This window comes from Etheostoma spectabile, chromosome 11 (assembly GCF_008692095.1).
Source record: "Etheostoma spectabile isolate EspeVRDwgs_2016 chromosome 11, UIUC_Espe_1.0, whole genome shotgun sequence".
NCBI classification, from domain to species: domain Eukaryota; kingdom Metazoa; phylum Chordata; class Actinopteri; order Perciformes; family Percidae; genus Etheostoma; species Etheostoma spectabile.
In genome coordinates, this window is record NC_045743.1 from 19,933,978 (window position 1) to 19,955,852 (window position 21,875).

The 21,875-nt window shown below is 42.2% G+C and overlaps 1 protein-coding gene across 1 annotated transcript in view; it reads right to left on the reverse strand.

The window, feature by feature from the left end:
- The window catches only part of caska (calcium/calmodulin-dependent serine protein kinase a), a 195,624-nt gene that overhangs the window by 42,234 nt on the left and 131,515 nt on the right, over nt 1-21,875 (reverse strand). Inside the window, 5 exon segments of the mRNA XM_032529385.1 lie at nt 3,250-3,327; nt 15,246-15,367; nt 16,045-16,062; nt 17,213-17,312; nt 17,470-17,553. Coding sequence (XP_032385276.1) covers nt 3,250-3,327; nt 15,246-15,367; nt 16,045-16,062; nt 17,213-17,312; nt 17,470-17,553 — 402 coding nt within the window.

Below are 21,875 nucleotides of genomic sequence, written 5' to 3' on the forward strand. Positions count from 1 at the left end.
GGCAGGCTGGGGGAACTCATATTAATGTTAAAAAACCTCATTAAGTGACATTTTAATGCCATGGGACCTTTAAAGATCAGATTTAAGAAACAAGTCTGAACGTAGCCTTAGTCTGGCCAGGACAGACCGAGATGCTTTAAAAAGCCTGGTTAAAAGCAGAGTTTAGTGTGTTTGTAATGACGACGTGTCTGTCAGAAAACTAATGAAAGACAGAAGAAATCCCACCCACACAGACAGTGTAGCATCTGTTGGACAGATCTAAAACTAATTTTAGTAGGAAAATGCAAACCAGACTCTGTAATGATATAAGCCGACTTCTTGGACACTGGGAACCAGAGCCGTGTTAATTAGCCGGGTCTCTTTGACACCAACAAAAAACACATAAAACCGAGCTCCGCTCCCATTAAATGGCTTTCTCCATCTTAACAGCGCTTGGATTTAAGACGCCAGCCCTCACCCACTCCCTAACTGCTCAGGCTTTTTAATTGCTCCTCTCAACAAAGCACACAACGCAAATACGGCAGCAATCTGTGTAGCCGCGCGCACATGCACACACACGCACACACACACACTTTGACACATCTTTCACTCTTCTTGTTAAGCACCAGGTCCAGAGAATGTTACGCTGAGAGGTAAACACATGAACCCAAACTAACTGTGTGTTTGTGAATTCATTCGTGCCGGGGGTCTGACCCTGGAGACCATAATGCAACTCTCTGTGAAGAAAGCAAAAACCAGTCTGCTAACACAGTGTTAGGGGGTGTGTGTGTGCGTGTGTGTGTGTGTGTCTCTCTAATGAGGAAGGTCAAACCCAGAAGCGGGAGATCTTTATTAAACAGGCCGCTGGGCTGCTGCTCCGACAATGAGCCCGAGTCTCGGGGAGTTGGATCATGAACAAACAAACGTCGAGAGGTCACGGGAGTTTGTGAGGAAGCTCGCTGAGGACTTTATAACGCAACATAAATAATTGAATAGTTCAATCTCTCTCGCTCTCTTTTCTTTAGAGGCAATATCATCTCAGTGGAGCGGTAAACCAAACTGCATAAAGGTCTTGTGTAAGGGTGCTTCAATCAAGATTTTTGGGGCCGATCACCAATCCCTTAAGCAGTACTGGTTGATACCGATCCCCGGGTCTTTTTGAAGCCTTCTAGTTATCATGTCATATATTTATCATATATTAATTTTAATAGTCTTTAATAGTCTTAATAGCCTTTATCGGCCGATAATTAGTAACCAATCAATCGGAGCACCCTTAGTCTTGTGGAGTTTACATGTTCGTGTCGCCTCCTCCAAGTACATTTACTTAAGTAAAAGTACTAATACTAGAGTGTAAAAAGTCCTGCATTGAAAATGTTACTTAAGTACTGTCATACTTAATTAATGGAGTAAAAAGTACAATATTTCTCTTTAAGATGTAGCGTAGAAGTAGAAAGTGGCATGAAAAGAGAAGACTCAAGTAAAGTACAAGTACCTCAACATTTGGAGTTAAGAACAGTACTGAAATAAATTTTACTTAATTAAATTCCACCACTCCACTTTATACCCTACAAGCAATATATAGCAGTAACATATGTAGGCGATATTTTGTCTGGTACGCGCCCAACCGTCAACTCTCTGGCCAATCAGACAGAGAGCCCTTAGCGTTAGGCATCGTCTGATTGGGCAGAATCTGAGCGCATGCGAGTGAGGTTTATTGGACTAGTGCTACCGTAAAACTCTGCATGGTTGAAGGAGTGTTTCAACATGAGTGCAGACAAAATGTATTATTTTTAACGTTTAATGTAAACATTCGGATGCTTAGATTTGGATTTTAGGTTATTTGAAACAATCTCCCTAGGGAGGTGTTCCAGGAATAGTAAAGATGGGAGGAGGCATAGGGGAAGGACACAGGAATAGGGGGAGGGACGTCATGCTGGGAGGAGTGGAAATAGGGGGAAGAACAGGGGATAGGCGGAAGGACGTCCAGTGGGAGGAGGCCTCGGGGAAGACAACAGGATAAGGGGAGGACGTAAAGCTGGGATTAGTACTCGGGGAAGACCCAGGACTAGGTGGTGGGACGTCCAGCTGGGATTACGCCTCGGGGAAGACAAACCAGGTGGTCTCCCCTCTGTTGGTTTTCTCTTCTGCCTTCTCTCGCCTTCTAATTTGCATTCTCGTGTCCATCTACAGTGCTTCCCTTGTTTCCTCCTTTTGGGAACGTCATATGGTGGGATGGAATTGGCCCGGGGATAATTCCTAGGACCTAAGTGGAGGGACGTCAGTGCTGGACAGGAGATCAGGGACTCACAGGACAGGTGGAGGGACGTCCAGTTTTGGAGGAGGCCTTGGGGAAGACCTTCAGGACCTAGGTTGGAGGGAAATACAGTCTGGGGTAGAGAGTGCATCGGGGAAGACCCAGGACTAGGTGGAGGGACGTCCAGCTGGGAGGAGGCCTCTGGGGGACCCAGGACTAGGTGGAGGGACGTCCAGCTGGGAGGAGGCCTCGTGGAAGACCAAGGACTAGGTGGAGGGACGTCCAACTGGGAGGAGGCCTCAGGGAAGTTTCAGGACTAGGTGGAGAGATTATATCTCCAACTTGGCCTGGGAACGCCTCAGGATCCCCCAGTCGGAACTGGTTGATGCGGCTCGAGAAAGGGAAGTTAGGGGTCCCCTAATGGAGCTGCTGCCCCTGCGACCCGATACCGGATAAGCGGATAAAGATGGATGGATGGATGCTGCACTTTAATTTCAACCGACTGTGTGAACAAATCAACGCGCACACGTGAAAATTAACATATTCGTTGTTTGTTTTGTTACATTTTTGCTGCTCTGTTAATTTGATTTTTGCCGGTCTGGTAATGTTTTGTCTTCTGTCCGGCAGTGGAAAAAAAAAAGAAAGAAGGATCTGAAGTTTCTCCCCAAGTATTTCCAATTTTGCTGAGGCTACCCGAGACCCACCCAGTTGTGCCCAGACCAACGTCCCACTGAGACCAGCTTCGTTCCGTGAACAGAGAGGTGAGCAGAATGACGAGTTAGAGCTTTAGTGAGCGAGAGGCTGGAGGGATTAATGCAGCCCCAGACAGACAGAAGTGTGAGCTCAAAGAGAAAAGCCAGCGGCAAGTGAATCTGTTATCTACACAGCGTGTTAAATACATCATCACACCCATCACGCAGAGAAGAACGGGACAAACAAGGAGGGCACATATGCTCGTGTTAAAGCTGACGTGTGTGTAATGGTTAGTGGGCGATCATGTGTGTGTGTCTGTTCACCTCTTTGGCTCTCTGCACGGCATCACTGGGGGGGTTCCTGATCTGTGGGGAGGACTTGGTGTTGATCTTATCGTAGAGCTGAAACAAAAGATAAACATCCGTTAAACAGTTAGTCAATCGATCAATGAGTCAACGTGATCGATGAACACGTTTGTCGGATGAGTTATGATTGTTTTTCCATGATTATTGATACATTTAGGCCTTTGTAAAATGTAAGTATGGGTTTCTACACTAGTACAACACAACACACTTTTTAAAGAGATGAAGAAATACACTAGCTATGAATTGAATTTTCATTTGTACCGGGACAAGTAGGTAGCAGAATCCAAAGCCAGTTTAGTGTCTTGAGTAGTGAGCTGACTGGGTAAATACTAATACGTGACATGAGGAGAAGGCTGATAAGCCAGATCTGCAGGAATGTGGAGGAGATTATGGTGGAGATTAATTGAGGTGATAGGGTTAGTTTTCAAATCCCACAATACATTTGCTGCTGTGATGTGTGATTTGCTGTTGTGTGATTTGCTGCTGTGATGTGTGATTTGTTGTTGTGTGATTTGTTGTTGTGTGATTTGTTGTTGTGTGATTTGTTGTTGTGTGATTTGCTGTTGTGATGTGTGATTTGCTGTTGTGATGTGTGATTTGCTCGTGTGATTTGCGGTCGTGTGATTTGCGGTCGTGTGATTTGCGGTCGTGTGATTTGCGGTCGTGTGATTTGAAGTCGTGTGATTTGAAGTCGTGTGATTTGCTGTCGTGTGATTTGCTGTCGTGTGATTTGCTGTCGTGTGATTTGCTGTCGTGTGATTTGCGGTCGTGTGATTTGCTGTCGTGCGATTTGCAGTCGTGTGATTTGCTGTCGTGTGATTTGCGGTCATGCGATTTGCTGTCATGCGATTTGCAGTCGTGTGATTTGCGTCGTGTGATTTGCGGTCGTGTGATTGTGGTTTTTTTTTTTCTTTTTTTTTTCGGTTTCTTCTGTCCGTTTGATTGCAGTTCCGTGTGATTGGCAGTGTTTTGTGATTTGCTGTCGTGTGATTTGCAGTCGTGTGATTTGCTGTCGTGTGATTTGCGGTCGTGTGATTTGCTGTTGTGCGGCCATTTGTAACGTTACACCCTTGCTCGTAGCCGTCTTTACAGTAAGCTAACTATACCAGATAAAACGTGGATATGGCACTAAAAGGACTTAATATTAAGAGTAATTTCCAGATGTGGTAGCATTGGATCTGGACAAGAAGGATAACTCCGAGTTGGAAGGAGAGTGTGTCATTCCGCAACACAGGTTTGTGGATCTGAATGTCGCGATTTCCGTTTCATAATGCATATCATTACAGCCCCAGTTATAAAGCACTTTTTGCAATGCAAATTTGTTTTCTAGCTCAGAAGATCTCACAATCAGCAGCATCTTCCTTCATTTCCATCACTCAAAGTTTAAAGGACCTTGTTTAAAGCAAACTGTATTATGTGGCAGGAACCACCGCTATCTGTGTGTGTGGGGACATAATCTGGTTAAATTGTTGGTATTCTTAAAGTGAAATTGGTTCAAAACAAAGCAGTTATCCTTATTCATCCCACTTATCCTCAGTTCCCTCTCTCTCTCTCTCTCTCTCTCTCTCTCTCTGTGTCTCTTGATTTAGTTTTGGCTTCAGAGCGTCAGTATTACTTATTCTGTTTTGTTCTTTTTCTTCTCGACGTTTCGCTGGTAACAAGAAGGAACTGTTTTCTCGTCTCTCTGATTGAAGGAGGACAGACACAAGTGCTCTGTTTAGAAAACTCCCAGCTGACTAATAAACCGCACGCTGACTACACCGGCTTGTATGGGCCTAGTCAGAGGCGAGGAGCATGTGGGTGTATTTAAAAGATTTTATGTTTTGGTAGATAAAATGGCCCTGAAAACTAGTATAAACAGACAGCAGCTGTGTGCTCCAACCAAGGCAGAGGGCGACTGTTTGTTGTCTGAACCAAAGGTGATCCAAAACAACTATTATCATATTAAAACACACAAGCATTTGATAGTTGGATGAACAAGTTGTCTAGTGGACTCATTTTAACCTGCTGTAAATTACATAAAACGCACCCAGAGTCTGTACCGGACAGTTCAATGAACCCTGAGAACCAACACTCTTCTGTTTTTCCCTCAGCAGCACACATGATGTCGACTTCATCACAAAGCATGTGATGGATAAACAAACATTAATCTCTAAAGATCTTTATGATCTGCATGTCTCCACGGTCTAAAGACATTATCTCCCAGTACCTCGAGTGGGAGCCCTGAATTCCACCAGGCGCTGTGTTTCTGCCGTACCTGCGTCTTACCACACCGGGAGCATCTCATCTCAGGCTACATTTAAATTGCTACGTTTTTGGTTTAAAAAACTACTATCTTTTGCTTCTGACCCGTTTTGGTTTGGAACCCGCAGGGTTGTGTTGCCGTCTCATCGTCTGTAAACAGAGACCTTATGGCGACACCGACACTAGTCTATATCCACGACAGTCCACATCGGTGATTGTTCGCGTGACGCCGCAAATTTATTTACCCTTAAAAAAAAAAAGGAAATTTAGCGTGCAGCAGGATATCTAAAACCTACAAACATACTCCACCAGATGCCAACGCCGTTGTAAACACAACAAAGGACACACATCAGCACATCACTGGAGAGACTCCTTCCCGGAAAACCAATGACAGGATCCATTCGGACAGTACCCAGGTCAGTATGTCATAATGAACAAAGACAGGAATAAATTAATAAATGAACATATACTATAGAAGATTTCGTAAGACGTCACCCCAGTGAAATCAGGATCCTAATAGCTACAGGAATAAAAGAATCCCTGGCACGTCTAGTTCATATATAGGAAGCTCTACATATAGGTACTGCAGTTCAACACAGGTAGCCTAAAACGCAACCTGAGGATAGCAGATTAAATTCCCCCCACTAGCCTTCCCCCCGACCCGAATATGCTGTCGCTGAGGTTGATGTACCCCAACCACCTTAGACGCTACATTTATTAGCTTTGTTAGCTTATGCTTGTTGGTCATTGAAAGACCACTGCACAAAATGTCAGGACTCATTAGGACCAAAACACCGGAAAAATAAAGACATCAAAGTCCTGCACACGCGGAATGATTTCCTTTTCCTTCAGAAAAGTCTCTGTTTTTGTCTCTGCCTTTTCACAGTTAGCATCTGTGTTGCTCTCAGAGGATAATTTGCTGTCAATGATGGTACCTAAATATTTATATTCATCTACCGTCTCAGCAGTCACGTTCTGAATAACAGTTTGCGAAACATTGTGCTGTGATCTACGGAAATCAATAACCATATCCTTAGTCTTGGAAACGTTGATGGGAAAATGGGAAAATTACATTTAAGCACGATTTCATTTATCCTTCTATAATATGCATGTATTATTATTATTATTATTATTATTATTCACAATGCTTTACAGGTGACTTTTAAAACCCCTTCCCTGTGCGTCCTCCCTGAAGGAGAGACTCTTAGTCTCGCCATTTTTTCTCCAAGGACAATCCCATGGAGTCTGAAGGAGACATTTGTTCAGTGCTGCGTTTATCAAAGCAAGTCCAGGGTCAAGAAGAGGATCCGACTTGTCTGTAAGATTAGATTTATTTTGCAAAACAGGTCATTTTATAAGACGGGGACGCTGCGGTTTTAATTTTGCAAGGCGTTGTCACAGTGTCACCGTGTTAACTCTGTGAAAACTGTCTTCCCACTTGGTTATGCTCTGCAGGGAATAATTCAATCTCACCGAAATCTAAACCTCGACTCAGTTGCACAGCTGTGTCTTTATTTTGTTTCAACGAGTCTCACTCTCCGAAACAATTCCTCTCGTGCTGTACAGAAACTTCCACGACAAGAAACACAGAATTTTCCACAACACGCTAGAAAATCCTCAACTAAATGACCGCTCTTCATGATCGTTCCAAAAAAATCACTAAAGCAGTATCATCTGCTGAAAGGTATCGAATGCTGAAGAGAAGTTGATAAAAAGGAGCCCAGCATGAGTTTTTGAGGATTCCAGATGTTGTTAATGGGAATTTAACAATGTAAGTTTTGCATCCTCAACACCTCTGGACTGGAGAGGGTCTAACTGTTCCTCCACCTGCTTCAGTCCCCCAACCTGTCGAAAGTCTTCATCACCAATGAGGTGTGAGCTACAGGTCGAAAGTCATTTAAGACCTTGGGGTTCTTACAGGAATGATTGTAGAATGTTTCCAAATCTTGGATTGCGGTTGCACCTGGACCGTGGTCCTGCTCGATGGACCCTGCTACTACTACATAGTTCTATCATCTTTACTGTGACTATAATTGTGGTCTAGTACTACTCTACCTGTAAAGTGTCCTGGGGTAACTCCTATAATGATTTGACACTTGAGCTCTAGATCGTCCCTGTGTAGACGTGTCGACATGTCATGGTGCCTGGCAACGACGCCGCTTTTTTATTTGACATGAAAAAAGATTTTCAAACTAAATCTGCGTTGTTAATGCTATTTCAAAGAAAAATTCCAACATGGATGACGAGTGTGGTTTCCATTACGGCTTCGCTACAGCGGAAAACAAGTCATTCAAGACCATCAGCTAATGCAATGAATCAGCAATAAAGCACGCGGTATATTTCTGTAAAGTGATCCATTTGTGTAACTCTAGAAACAGCCCGTCCAGACGTAGACACACGAGATCCGGCCAACAGAACTAAAAGAGATTTCTGTTCGAAGGCGGAGGGTGTTGCATCGCTCCCTGCTGTGAAAATCTGACACGGCCAGAAGAAAACAAAGAGGTCCCGGGAATGACGACGCATCTCATGTCTCATGTGTGCATCTGCATCTCTCTTCATGACCAAACTTTTAGAGAGACAAACCCAACACCCTCCTCAGGAGATCCTTATAAGACTCCTAAAGTAAAGCAGACAGCCTGAGGGCTGAGTCGTACTTAGTGTCCCAGCGAGTGCGTGGCGTGCCACGTGCTGTCTGCAGCCACCGAGCATACATACACATGTACAGCACTCTAGGTCTTCACAAGGGGAGAGTTGTCAACATCGTTCTGCCTTCGTTGAGTGTTAGCCCTCTGAGGTTTGAGGGCATTTTCTCAGTTTTTACATATCTTCTTAACTTCCCATTTGAAAGGTATTTGTCAATGTCAATGTCAATTTTATTTCTAGAGCACATTTAAAAAGCAACAACAGTTGACCAAAGTGCTGAACAGGGTCGATGTCAAATACATAAATGACAAGTGTAAAAAATGACTACAACCAAAATACATCACAGGGATACTAACAACACTTTAAAACATCAGAATCCAGGTTAACGAGGGTTAAAAGCTACAGCAAACAGGTGCGTCTTAAGCAGCGATTTAAACGTTTGTAAGGTCTGTGCCGCTTTAATATGCACGGGGAGGTTGTTCCATAGGGTGGGGGCGCCCACTGCAAAGGCTCTATCGCCCTTATTTTTTAGCTTTGATCTAGGGACGTCCAAGAGCAGCTGATTTGACGACCTCAGCGTTCTGACCGGAGAATGGTGGCATAAGAGATCAGCCAGGTAAGATGGCGCCAGACCATTTAAGGCCTTAAAAACAAGCACTAACATCTTAAAATCTATCCTGTAACGGACAGGTGGCCAGTGGAGGGAGGCCAGGACCGGCGTTATGTGTTCACGTTGTTTTGTTTTAGTTAAAAGGCGAGCAGCTGCGTTTTGGACTAGCTGGAGCCGGTTTAAAGATTTCTGGTGTAGACCCGTGTATAAAGAATTACAACAATCCAGCCAAGAGATGATAAAAGCATGGATGACTTTTTCAAGGTCTTTTGAAGGAAGATAGGCCTTTATTTTAACTATAAGTCTTAACTGGGAGAAACTGGCATATAACCTGATGCCCATGTGTTTTATTATCAAAATGTTCAGAACAAACTCAGCGTTTTGGAAAGTGAGGCCCTAGAGGAAAGTAATAATGTAGTCCTAAAGCTGAATGGTTAAAGGGAGCTGTTTATCTACATCTCACGTGGACCATGTGTGTTTTGGTGCATGAAATGAGTTCACCAAAATCTAAGGTTCACAAAATGGACGACGGACACGCGAGTCCACCAAAAAAGAGAAGCAGATGATGAGTGTCAGAAGTAAAGCCCGATATTAGGCATTTCCTGAGCTACCGATATAGGCATTAACTGTATAATGGCCAGTATTCATTCATCAGAATCATTTATAATGACAAATTAATGATTCTGACAAATGAATATTCAAAAAATAGAAACGGACGGTCAACCGTTGGTGTTGCATAGCTTGTCCACCAGAAGACGCTCTACAACGTCCCTGCTAACAGTCTTTTTTTTTTTTTTGTTCAAAGGACTTTAAGTTTCATATCTTAAGTTTGTATTTTTATACATTTTATTTATCAGAACTTTAACATATTTTGATGTTCCTCTGTTCCGCTGTGACAATAAAACAAATTATCACACTATTTTAGTGAGAACTCATAAATAACTACAAATAACTACTATTAGGGAAATCTGTTTATGTTTTGTTACGAGTTTCTGGATTTTTTCTTTTTAAATATATATCGGCTGATATATCAGAATATTGGATTTTTAAATCGGCCTTAAAAATCCTTTATTGGTCGGGCTCTAGTCAGAAGCTCCGTCTCTTAATTTGTGTTGTGAGTGACGTCGCCATAAAACGGATGCAGAGAAAGTGGAGATTCTGCCGATGCCAGCACAGTCCAAACCCCTATCTGTGCTGTATTGTCGCTGAAATATTAATAGAGACGTTGAAAAAACATTTCCATCGGCGCGGCATGCGTTCACCGACCTCAGAAAGTAAAACAAGGTCAGAGGGCCTCAAAGATTCTGCAACGTGCAACTGAACAAACTCTAAAAATATCCTGTATACATTGAGAGAGGAAGTGTTTATCTGAGTGCGGGTAACCAGTGAGAGATTAATGTTTAACCCTTGTGTTGTCTTCCCGACGTTTTCAACACTACGTAACACTAAGTTATTAACTTTAGTTTTACAGTTATTTTTGGAATTTATGGTCAATGAACCTCATTTATTGGAAATTATACCTATTGTATGAGTTAGAAAAGCAGAAATTATGAATTATTCAGACTAAAATTAAAGGAATGTATGGTGATGGATAATCACAGACTGGAATATGTCAACTTTTACTCAATACTATTTCAAAAACACTTCAATTTTTTTCTTTCAGATGCCATCAAATTGAATAAGACGCCCCAAAATTCATGAAAGTAGAGATTTGTTCTTGCCAAAGAGTGTTGTGTGGACTCAATCATGTTATTTTGGGTAGGTAAAAAGAACATTGATATAGGAAAACGGGTCGATTTGACCCGAGGACAACATGAGGGTTAAACGTTGGACACAAGCATTTTTGCATCACAGCCACAACAAGCAGCTCTTAATTTCAGATGAGAAACAATATCTTAATTTCCTATTAGTGACGAGTGAATTCCGACAGTTCCTGAAGGGCAACTTATCACCCTGCCTCCGTTTATCCAGGAAGCCTAAGGAGCCTAAGGAGCCTCCTTGCACATGAGGAAAGAAATACAAATGCACTTGACTAAAGCGCCTCATTATACATGTCAAACACCAAAAACACACACTGGGGGGGATGCCGGGCCGACTACAAATTAGCTCGAGGCATCGCTTGACAAAACACTCTCCCTGCAAACACATCAGAAAGAGAAGCAGGAAGAAAACACACTCACCCAGGAGACAGCAAGTGGGTTTGTCAAAAAAGTAAAAAAAATATAAAGTGCAGGCAACGCAGCGCGTACGAGACTCTATTGCTAACCAGGAGGCTCCGTCCGCTCGGCGTCTCCAGGATTTCTGGTTTCCTCCGAGTCGTTCGGCGGTGTGGAGGCTGCTTTCGGTGAATGGCACTGAGGCCTGACAATAGAAGCCATTGTTCCTTCACTGCGATCTTCTGTCCTCTCCGACTGGCCCCTCCTCTCGGAGCGGGGCAGGGGTGTGAATTGGAGGCTGAAAAGGAGACATCTGCAGCCCCCGGCTCCCACTGACACTGCTACACACACACGCACACACACACACACGCACACACACACACACACACACTAGGCAGATCCACCTGTCTCCTGCAACCAACTTTATCCTGTTCGGCCTCCAGCCACACATACACACACATCTCTTTTCCTTAACCCTTGAGTTTCCTCCCAGGTCAAAACTGAAAATGGAATTTTTTTTGGACACTTTTTCAACACTTTTTTGACGCGTTTGAGATAAAAAAAAAAACGTTTTTATCACTTTCGCGCTTTTTTTCCACCATTTTCTTCATTTTTCTAACACTAATGTCAGTATACTGTACACTTCACTAACACAAATTCATGGTCAAGAAACCTCATTTATACAAAATGACATCCTTTTTTGACATTTGTCAAAGCTTTTTGGAGGGAAATAAAACACACAAAATTAGTAGTGAACTGATCCTTTGTTTAACTTGCAAGAAGCAATAAATGGAACCTTCCATGTAATATTTGGACAATTTTCAACGCATTACATATATTTTTTATTTCACTACCACCACCTTACTACCACTAGTTTTACACTTTTTGGAATCCAGGGTCAATAACCCTAATTTGTATAGAATTATCCCTCATATTGGAGTTAATAAAGCAGAAATTCTGAATTATTTTGACTAATAGTTAAGATCAGAGGAACGTATGTTGAGTTTGGTCAGGATGCTGATTTGAAACCATTTCAATTCTTACCCGAAATTTAAAGAAAGTGATTAATTGTATTTGCAAAGAGCTTTGCATGGAATCCACCCTTTCTTTGGTGGTAATTTGGTTAAAAAATGCCATATTTCTGATGTAGACATTTTTAAAAAAGGGGTCAAATTTGACCCGAGGACAACAGGAGGGTTAATTTCAGCCTCTTAAGACTACTTTGTTAAAGAAGAAGGTTGGCCTCGTCATTCAACTGAGGGACGCTGATTTAAGCGCCAGTTGTTGCGAACATCTGCACCAGCTCATCGACAGTGACTTATCTCTGAAAAATCCACAGTTTGAATCCCAGAGCGAATTTGAACAGGAGGGTGAGGAAAGTGACTGACTATTGAGAGAGGTATTGTCTGTATGATTCCACTTCTTTCTTACCAAAACCTGGCGCCAACGTTACCCAGAATGCAACTTCACAGCTGACAGATCAAACCCAAAGGAAAAGCTCGCCTTGAGGACACCAATCCTAAAATCTAAATCGTACTTTGAGTCCAGTAAGTTCTCCTCCCTCACACAGAAACACATTTTATTTCCAATTTCCAAAAAGTGAGAAAAAGTTGACAGATAAGTGAATCCCATTATCAGCAACGTTAGTATAAAAGCCTCAGAGAGAAAGAGAAATATCAATATCCCATTGAATAAGAACATACACTGCATTAATTGCCATTTCCATTGGTTGTTATATTAATCCTCAGATTTTCTGACTTGCATTTCTTTGTTTCTTGCCTCTGAACGACTCAAATATTGGATAACGTTCTTGCAAATTCTCCCGTCTTGCCAACAAATCTTCTGTTTAACACCCGACGGAGACGCAGACAGAGAGAACAGAGTAAACAAAGTGGATTAAGGGAATAATAACAGACAAAACGAAATGCTCTCACAGCGTCAGACAAACTGAGCACTAATCTAAAATGATGTTTTGCTCCTCTTGCCGGCTGCTGGGAACTGGGATTTACTGACCCAATATGGTGGTTGTTGAGCTGCAGGACAACAGACTGCTGCTGTGACCGGCAGTTTAACACACACACACGCACACGCACACACACACCTTCCCTTCTCCCTTCCCTCCTTCCCTTCTCCCTGCCTCCTTCCCTTCTCCTAACCTTCCTTCCCTTCTCCTTGCCTCCTTCCCTTCTCCTAACCTTCCTTCCCTTCTCCTTGCCTCCTTCCCTTCCCCTAGCCCTCCTTCCCTTCTCCTAACCCTCCTTCCCTTCTCCTAACCCTCCTTCCCTTCTCCTGACCGTCCTTCCCTTCTCCCTGCCTCCTTTCCTTCTCCTTACCCTCCTTCCCTTCTCCCTAGCCCTCCTTTCCTTCCCCTAGTCCTCCTTCCCTTCTCCTAGCCCTCCTTCCCTTCTCCCTGCCTCCTTCCCTTCCCCTAGCCCTCCTTCCCTTCTCCCTGCCTCCTTCCCTTCTTCTACCCTCCTTCCTTCTCCCTGCTCCTCCTCTCCTAGCCCTCCTTCCCTCCTCCCTGCCTCCTTCCTCTCCTAGCCCTCCTCCCCTCTCCCTGCCTCTTCCCTTCTCCTAGCCCTCCTTCCCTTTTCCCTGCCTCCTTCCCTTCTCCCTGCCTCCTTCCCTTCCCTAGCCCTCCTTCCCTTCTCCCTGCCTCCTTCCCTTCTCCTAGCCCTCCTTCCCTTTTCCCTGCCTCCTTCCTTTCTCCTTACCCTCATTCCCTTCCCCTAGCCCTCCTTCCCTTCTCCCTGCCTCCTTCCCTTCTCCTAGCCCTCGTTCCCTTCCCCTAAGTGATGTTGTCACTTGTTCTTATTTACAATGGCGGCCTTACAAGTTCTTAACAACTTAAAAATAAAGTGGAAAAAAGTCCCAGCGCTGAGGGAAGACATATTTCTGCACGCAAAAAGTCTTCTAAACGAAAATAAAGACTGACACAGAGGTTTAATGTGTGCAGAAATGAAGATGTCTGTGATGTTATTTATCAGCAGCCTGACGTTGCCCCATCTCATAAACGCTACTATAATGAAGACGCAGTTGAAGCAACACATCTATGTATTACCTGTCCACGGCTGTGATGGTGTGTGATGTCTGTTCTGAGCGTAACCTCGCCTCACTTCCTCATCTGCACAAACCTCACAAGTCTGCTCACACAATTGCATCATGCGCACTGCGCATACCAAACAGTCACGACCATTTTCAAACATTATTCCTGCTGTCATGTGTCTCTAACCCTAACCCTACAGCGTTTCCCCCAGATTAGAAAGTAGTTTGTGGCTCGTTTGAATATTTGTGACGTCATTACGCAACAATTTGCATAAAGCTTAGTGGTTGTGTCAGCAAGGTAGATAGAAAGAAATAGAAATATTTAGCCAGATAATCACAAATTCAGTACAGGAATTTGCTCCTCGCGAAACAGATTCAGAGAGAGGTGACTGTTTTGGCGACCACAGGAGAGAAATACCTCGCGTGCTTGCTGGACAACACTGGCGACATTTTTACTACAGAAAAAAGTTGATTTTGTGGAAAACAAGTCGGTACGGGGTTCTAAAAAGTCTAAATCTAGCGACAAAGTCGCTAAGTTGGCAACACTTGTTTTCATTGTTTTCAGTATTGTTTTCAGGGCGGGGCTGTGTGTGTGTGTGTTTGTGTGTGAGAGTGTGTGTGTGTGAGATTGTGTGTGTGTGTGTGTGTGAGAGTGTGTGTGTGTTGCGTGTGTGTGTGCGTGTGTGTGTATATATAGAGTGACAGTGAGACAAAGGAGAGCGGGGAAAGGAAATGCTTGTTTTAATTAGTTTTTGAATTAATTTAAAATCTCCGATTTCAGGTTACCCATTGTTATACAAGACCAGTAGTTAACAACACATTACGCAGTGTTTTGTGAATACAAACATGCCCCCAGATAGAAGTTAGAGTGTGTGTGCTAATAAACTGTGTGTTTCTACAGCTTTTGCTGCTTTTGGTGCACGGGGCGGCCATGTTGGATTTTGAGCTCGGAGTACTGTGAGGTTGTCCAATTTTGAACTCGCAAATTTCGAATTCCGCGTCGAAAGGAATGCACTATAACACTATAACAACCCAGTTACTCTTTTCTTTAATTCCCAAAAAATAAAATGCAGTTGGTGCTCCTGGAAACTTCACGGAGGCTTTTTGAAAAAGCTTTTACCGTATGAACTGCATTACTAACAAATCCTTCTTCCGTTCCATTAATTAGGAAAAACAGAATATCCGTAATAATAAAATAAAGATTAGTGAATCATATAAGGAGGAATTCTTCCAGCGTGCTTCAGTGTGACACTTACGTCGAGCAGTGTGTGTAAATGCTGGTCCTGGAAAACACTGTGAAGGAAATCTAGATCCTTCTCACTGCAGTCGGTCAGAGCGTGGATCTCCTCTAGACTGTCCAACACCTGAGACACAGCCCCTGCAAAACGAACACACGCACACACAGACACGCACGCACGCACGCACGCACACACACACAGACACACACACACACACACACACACACGCACACAGACCCATAGACACGCACACACACACAGACATATACACACACACACCAGACATATACACACCACACACACACACACACACAGACACACACCACCAACCACAGACACACCACAACACCCCAGACACACACACACACGCGCAGAAGACACACAACACCAGAGACATATACACACACACAGACACACACATACACACAACACAGACACACACACCCGCACAGAGACACACACACACACGCACACGCTCACGCACGCACAGAGACACACACACACACCCAAGACAACCCACACCTACACACACAGAGACACACACGTACACACACACACACACACACACGTACACATGCACGCACGCATGCACAGAGACACACACACACACACACACATTTTACACAACATTAGAGTTCTGTGAATAACTTTGCGGTGAGCATGCACTGAAGCTTTCTCCCTCTGTGTATTTCCTGATGTAAACATTTATGTCAAAATACTACAATACTAAAAAACCAGAAAGACAGAACAGCTCCAAACGTTACAGAGAAAGTAAGAAACCCGCATCACAACACGCGGAGAACCAGCGGATACCTACGTTCTGCTGCTAGCAGTCCTAGCACGTGGGAGGCATTAATAGAAACAGAAAAAACACAGAAACAGAAAATAATTAATAGACACAGGTGTTAGTATCAATGCTGAAAACAGTTGGAAGGAAATCTCGTTGAACAGACGGGGAGCAGAAATGTGTGTGCTGCTGTTAGCACGGGTTAAAGTGGGCCAGAACAATTCGGATTGCGCGTGTGTGTTCCAGCACCTTGGATTAATAAGTGGACCCCCTTAGCAATGAGAGGAAAATGTACCGGAAAGAAGGTTGAATGAGGCTGTGTTTTCCTTTTAAGCGTGTATGTCTTTCTGTGTGTGGTGCATGTCAGAGCAGCTAGAATGAAGTCGGCTTGTGGTAACAAGAGCCTCTCTCTGGAGGGCCTGCCTGACCGACAAAAGCAGAACCAATCAGAGGAAGGAATCTTGAGGGCAGAAGTGTGTCAAAGATGAGAGGACCACAACGGTCAGAGGCTGAATCTCAAGTGGAATGACGTTGAAAATGAAGATGTTCTAGCTCTCCCTCTTGAAGGCTGTCTCAAAGCTCCTAATCCTGCCCCTAGAAGCAAGTAGCTAGGATGAAGGATAGAGGAGAGATCTCTGAGGCGCTATGAGCCAGGATACTTGTGAGCAGCCTTCCTGGAAGCCGAGCAGCTGAAGGAGTGTCTACTTCACAGCTGCTGAATTCACTTGACGCTTCAGAGGAAAAGGACGTCTCATCCCTCTACAAACACACTTCAATTCTGGTCAATAACCCAGTAACACTGTCTGCTGGTTCCACTTATTATTCCACTTATTTTTTATTTATTCATCATTCTCATTTCCTATTTCAGAACTGTTCATACTGTTCATACTGTTATATAAAATATACACAGTACTATTTATCCCAGTATCCTTTGCACTATGCTCCACATTTAAATAATTTTATTTTTGCACTCATGCCTCTATATTGTTTCTGTTTAGAGTGTGTATATATTGTGTATATATTAGTGTGTATATTTTTGTTTTGGTTGTTTTGTGTGTGTAAGCACATTGGGAGCAACGATGCTCCGAAGAAAAATTCCTCGTATGTGTCCTCCTACCTGGCGAATAAAGCTGACTCTGATTTCCTATTTTCCTAAGGACCTGGGTCGTACCCGGAGGGTGTGTTTGTCTGGGTGTACCTGAGGAGGTGGGGTCTTCGGAGAAGTCGTGCAGCTCCTCGGGGGGGTCTCCGTAGAAGGAATTAAACTTGTGACTAGACACCGCAGCCAGAACAGCCCCCTGAAACACGACAACATGCGCGACTGTGAAGATGGATCTTATCTGATCGTGTCGGTGATGGTGTCAACGTGACAACAAGCCTCGCATGTCGCCAAACGTGATAAGGCATGCATGTCAGCGTGTGTGTGTGTGTGTGTGTGTGTGTGCAGAGGCAAACCTTGAGCTTTCTCCTGGAGTTGAACTTTCTCAGCTGTTCCACGGTCTCTGGCAGGTGGATTTTGTACGCATATCGGTCCCTCTCCTTGGAAATCCAACACAGAAAAGAGAATTGCTCACACAAGTAGAGGCTGGAAATGTATGGATTTGTTATAGCCCTGGAATTAATCATTGTTCATTATTGTGTCATGCATACAATAAAACATGCCCAGCCCACACAGGCTTACAAGACACCAATACCTAGGACAAAGGACCAGATGCCAAAAGTAACCATGTGCTTCTTGAACCTCTTGCCCTCTATGCAGAACAACCAGGTTCAAACAACAGCTTCATCCCCCAAGTCATAAGACTGCTGAACTTCTACTAATCCCCCCCCCCCCCCCCCCCCCCCCCCATCACCCCCAATACATACGACACTAGTCACTTTACATGGACACTGTGAACCCTAATTGCACTAAGTACTTTACATTTATATTATTCATGTCACTGTTTTTACTCCAACACATCCTGCTGCTACTGATATTTGCACTTGTCATAATCGTCATAATCATAATTTTATGTTTTGCACATACTTGTATCTATACTGTTTCTCTTTTTACTTGTCTTCCGTTTCTTTTCTTTTTTCAGGGCCTTGCAACGAAATCTTGCTCACCTGCATATCCTGTATATAGCAAATGTGTAGTTCAATGACAATAACGTCTGTCTAAGACTAAGTTAAATTTAAACAACCACTCCAATTGGTCATCATCCATGCACCAGAACATTTCAGGATCCCGGACAGACATTTCATGTAAGATCGGTGCTCTTAAGTAATCAGAATACGGACAATGGAAAAGAAAATCTGATTTGTTCTCAACTCCTCCCAGTTTCCACCCCATCACCATCCGTGAGTGTTAACAGAGCTCTGTGGTCGATGTGAGCAGGTCCCCATGGTGATGTTGACTAACTGTAGATCAGAAGAGTTATGAGTTATGAGACTACCAGTAAATCAACCTCAATTCCTCTTTTTGGTCGGCGGCTTTCATCCCAGAGCGTGCACATAATGAGTGCTGGAAGAAAATATAAGTACATTTACTCCAGTACTGTACTTAAGTACGAATGTTGAGGTACTTCTACTTAAATTGAGTCTTCTCTTTTCACACCACTTCCTACTTCTCTTCCGCTACATCTCAGAGAGAAATATTTACTCCACTACATTCATCTGACAGCTTTAGTTACTAGTTACTTTATTTATTACTTTAGTTACTCACTACATTCATCTGACAGTAGTATAGTTACTAGTTACTAGTTACTTTAGTTACTCCACTACATTATCTGACAGATTTAGTTACAAGTTACTTGTACTAGTTACTTAGTTACTCACTCATTCTATGACAGCTTTAGTTACTAGTACTTTAGTTACTAGTTACTTTAGTTACTCCACTACATTCATCGACAGCTTTAGTTAATAGTTACTTTAGTTACTCATACATTCTTGACGCTTAGTTACCTAGTTACCTTTAGTTACTAGTTACTTTAGTTACTAGTTACTTAGTTACTACTACATTATCTGACAGCTTTAGTTACTAGTTACTTTAGTTAATAGTTCTTTAGTTACTCCACTACACATCTGACAGCTTTAGTTACTAGTTACTTTAGTTACTCCACTCATTACTGACAGCTTTATACTAGTTACTTAGTACTCACTACATTCTTCTGACAGTTTAGTTACTAGTTACTTTAAGTACTAGTTACTTTAGTTACTAGTTACTTTAGTTACTCCACTACATTCATCTGACAGCTTAGTTACTAGTTACTTAGTTACTAGTTACTTAGTTACTCCACTACATTCATCTGACAGTTTAGTTATAGTTACTTTAGTTACTCCACTACATTATCTGACAGCTTAGTAATAGTACTTAGTTACTCACTACATCATGACAGCTTTAGTTACTAGTTACTTAGTTACTACATATTCTTTTGACCTTTAGTTACTAGTTACTTAGTATAGTTACTTTAGTACTCCACTACATTCATTGACAGCTTAGTACTAGGTACTTTAGTTACTCACTACATTCATTGACAGACTTTAGTTACTAGTTACTTAGTTACTCCACTACATTCTTCTGACAGCTTTAGTTACTAGTTACTTTAGTTACTAGTTACTGTAGTTACTCCACTACATTCATCTGACAGCTTAGTTATAGTTACTTAGTTACTAGTTACTTTAGTTACTCCATACATTATTCTGACAGCTTTAGTTTAGTTACTTAGTTTAGTTACTTTAGTTATACACTAATTCATCTGACAGCTTTAGTTACTAGTTACTTTAGTTACTCCACACATTCATCTGACAGCTTTAGTTACTAGTAGTTACTGTGTACTCCACTACATTCATCTGACAGCTTTAGTTACTAGATTACTTAGTTACTCCACTACATTATTGACAGCTTTAGTTACTAGTTACTTTAGTTACTCACTACATTCTTCTGACAGTTAGGTACTAGTTACTTAGTTACGTTCTTAGTTACTCCACTACATTCTTTGACGTATTAGATTACTAGTTACTTTAGTTACTCCACTACATTCTTCTGACAGCTTTTAGTTACTAGTTACTTTAGTTACTCCACTACATTCCATCTGACAGCTTTAGTTACTAGTTACTTTAGTTACTAGTTACTTTAGTTACTCCACACATCATCGACAGCTTTAGTTACTAGTTACTTTAGTTACTAGTTACTTAGTTACTCCACTACATTCATCTGACAGCTTTAGTTACTAGTTACTTAGTTACTAGTTAATTTAGTTACTCCATACATTATCTGACAGCTTTAGTTACTAGTACTTTAGTTACTAGTTACTTTAGTCTTCCACTACATCATCTGACAGCTTAGTACTATACTTAGTACTAGTTACTTTAGTTACTCCACTACATCATCTGACAGCTTTAGTTACTGTTACTTTGAGTTACTAGTTACTTTAGTTACTCCACTACATTCATCTGACAGCTTTAGTTACTAGGTACTTTAGTTAGTTACTTTAGGTACTCCACTACATTCATCTGACAGCTTAGTTAATAGTTACTTTAGTTATAGTTACTTTAGTTACTCCACTACATTCTTCTGACAGCTTTAGGTTACTAGGTACTTTAGTTACTCACTACATTCTTCTGACCAGATTTAGTACTAGTTTATTAGTTACTCCACTACATTCATCTGACAGCTTTGTACTAGTTACTTAGTTACTAGTTACTAGGTACTACATCAACATCAGCAGCTTTAGTTAATAGTTACTTTAGTTACTAGTTACTTTAGTGTACTCCACTACATTCTTTACAGCTTTAGGTCTAGTTACTTTGTTACTAGTTACTTTAGTTACTCCACTACATTCATCTGACAGCTTTAGTTACTAGTTACTTTAGTTACTAGTACTTTAGTTACTCCACTACATTCATCTGACAGCTTTATGTACTAGTTACTTTAGTTACTATACTTTAGTTACTCCACTACATTCATCTGACAGCTTTAGTATAGTTACTTTAGTTACTAGTTACTTTAGTTACTCCCACTACATTCATCTGACAGCTTTAGTTATACGTTACTTTAGTTACTAGTTACTGTAGTGTACTCCACTACATTCATCTGACAGCTTTAGTTACTAGTTACTTAGTACTAGTTACTTAGTTACTCCACACATTCATCTGACAGCTTGCGTACTAGTTACTTTAGTTACTCCACTACATTCATCAGACAGCTTTAGTTACTAGTAGTTGTAGTAGATTATAAAATCTGATGTTTTATTATAAAGTAACCTAGCAACAATATAACGGCCTACAGAGTCCAGCAGAGACGATTAGACCTTTAAACACATACGATCCTTTACATTTTCCACATCAACTACTTCTACTTTTAATATTTTTTTAATACCTAGTACACTTTCCCGATGACAATTGTATATGTAACATTTCCAATGCAGGACTAATGACTCTGTAACAGAGTAATTTACAGTCTAGTAGTACTTTTACTCAAGTACAGGATCTGAATACTTCTTCCGCCGGTGTGCATGGGGTTGTCTGTGTTTTTTGTTTGTTTGTGGGTGTGTTTGTTGATGTCCGGTGGTCCTGTATTCAGACTGAACTCTAGTGGATCTTTAGTGGATTTTCCTAAACTTTCAGCTTTCTACAACTGAATAACAGACTCAAATGTATGTATGCATGTTTGTTGTAGACAGGGGATGTCCCTCAAAGTGTAAAGATTTGTGTCTGACAGCCCTCAGACGAGCTGCAAGTCTCAGAGTCGCATTGTTGTCTTTAAGTACCCTTCCATCACTGTCCACAGACAAAGATGCTGTAAAAGCGTCTGCTGACAACCCATTTCAAGCTGCGACAGCACTGTGCCGGCACTCACTGTCGTTGGTTTCCTGTGTGAA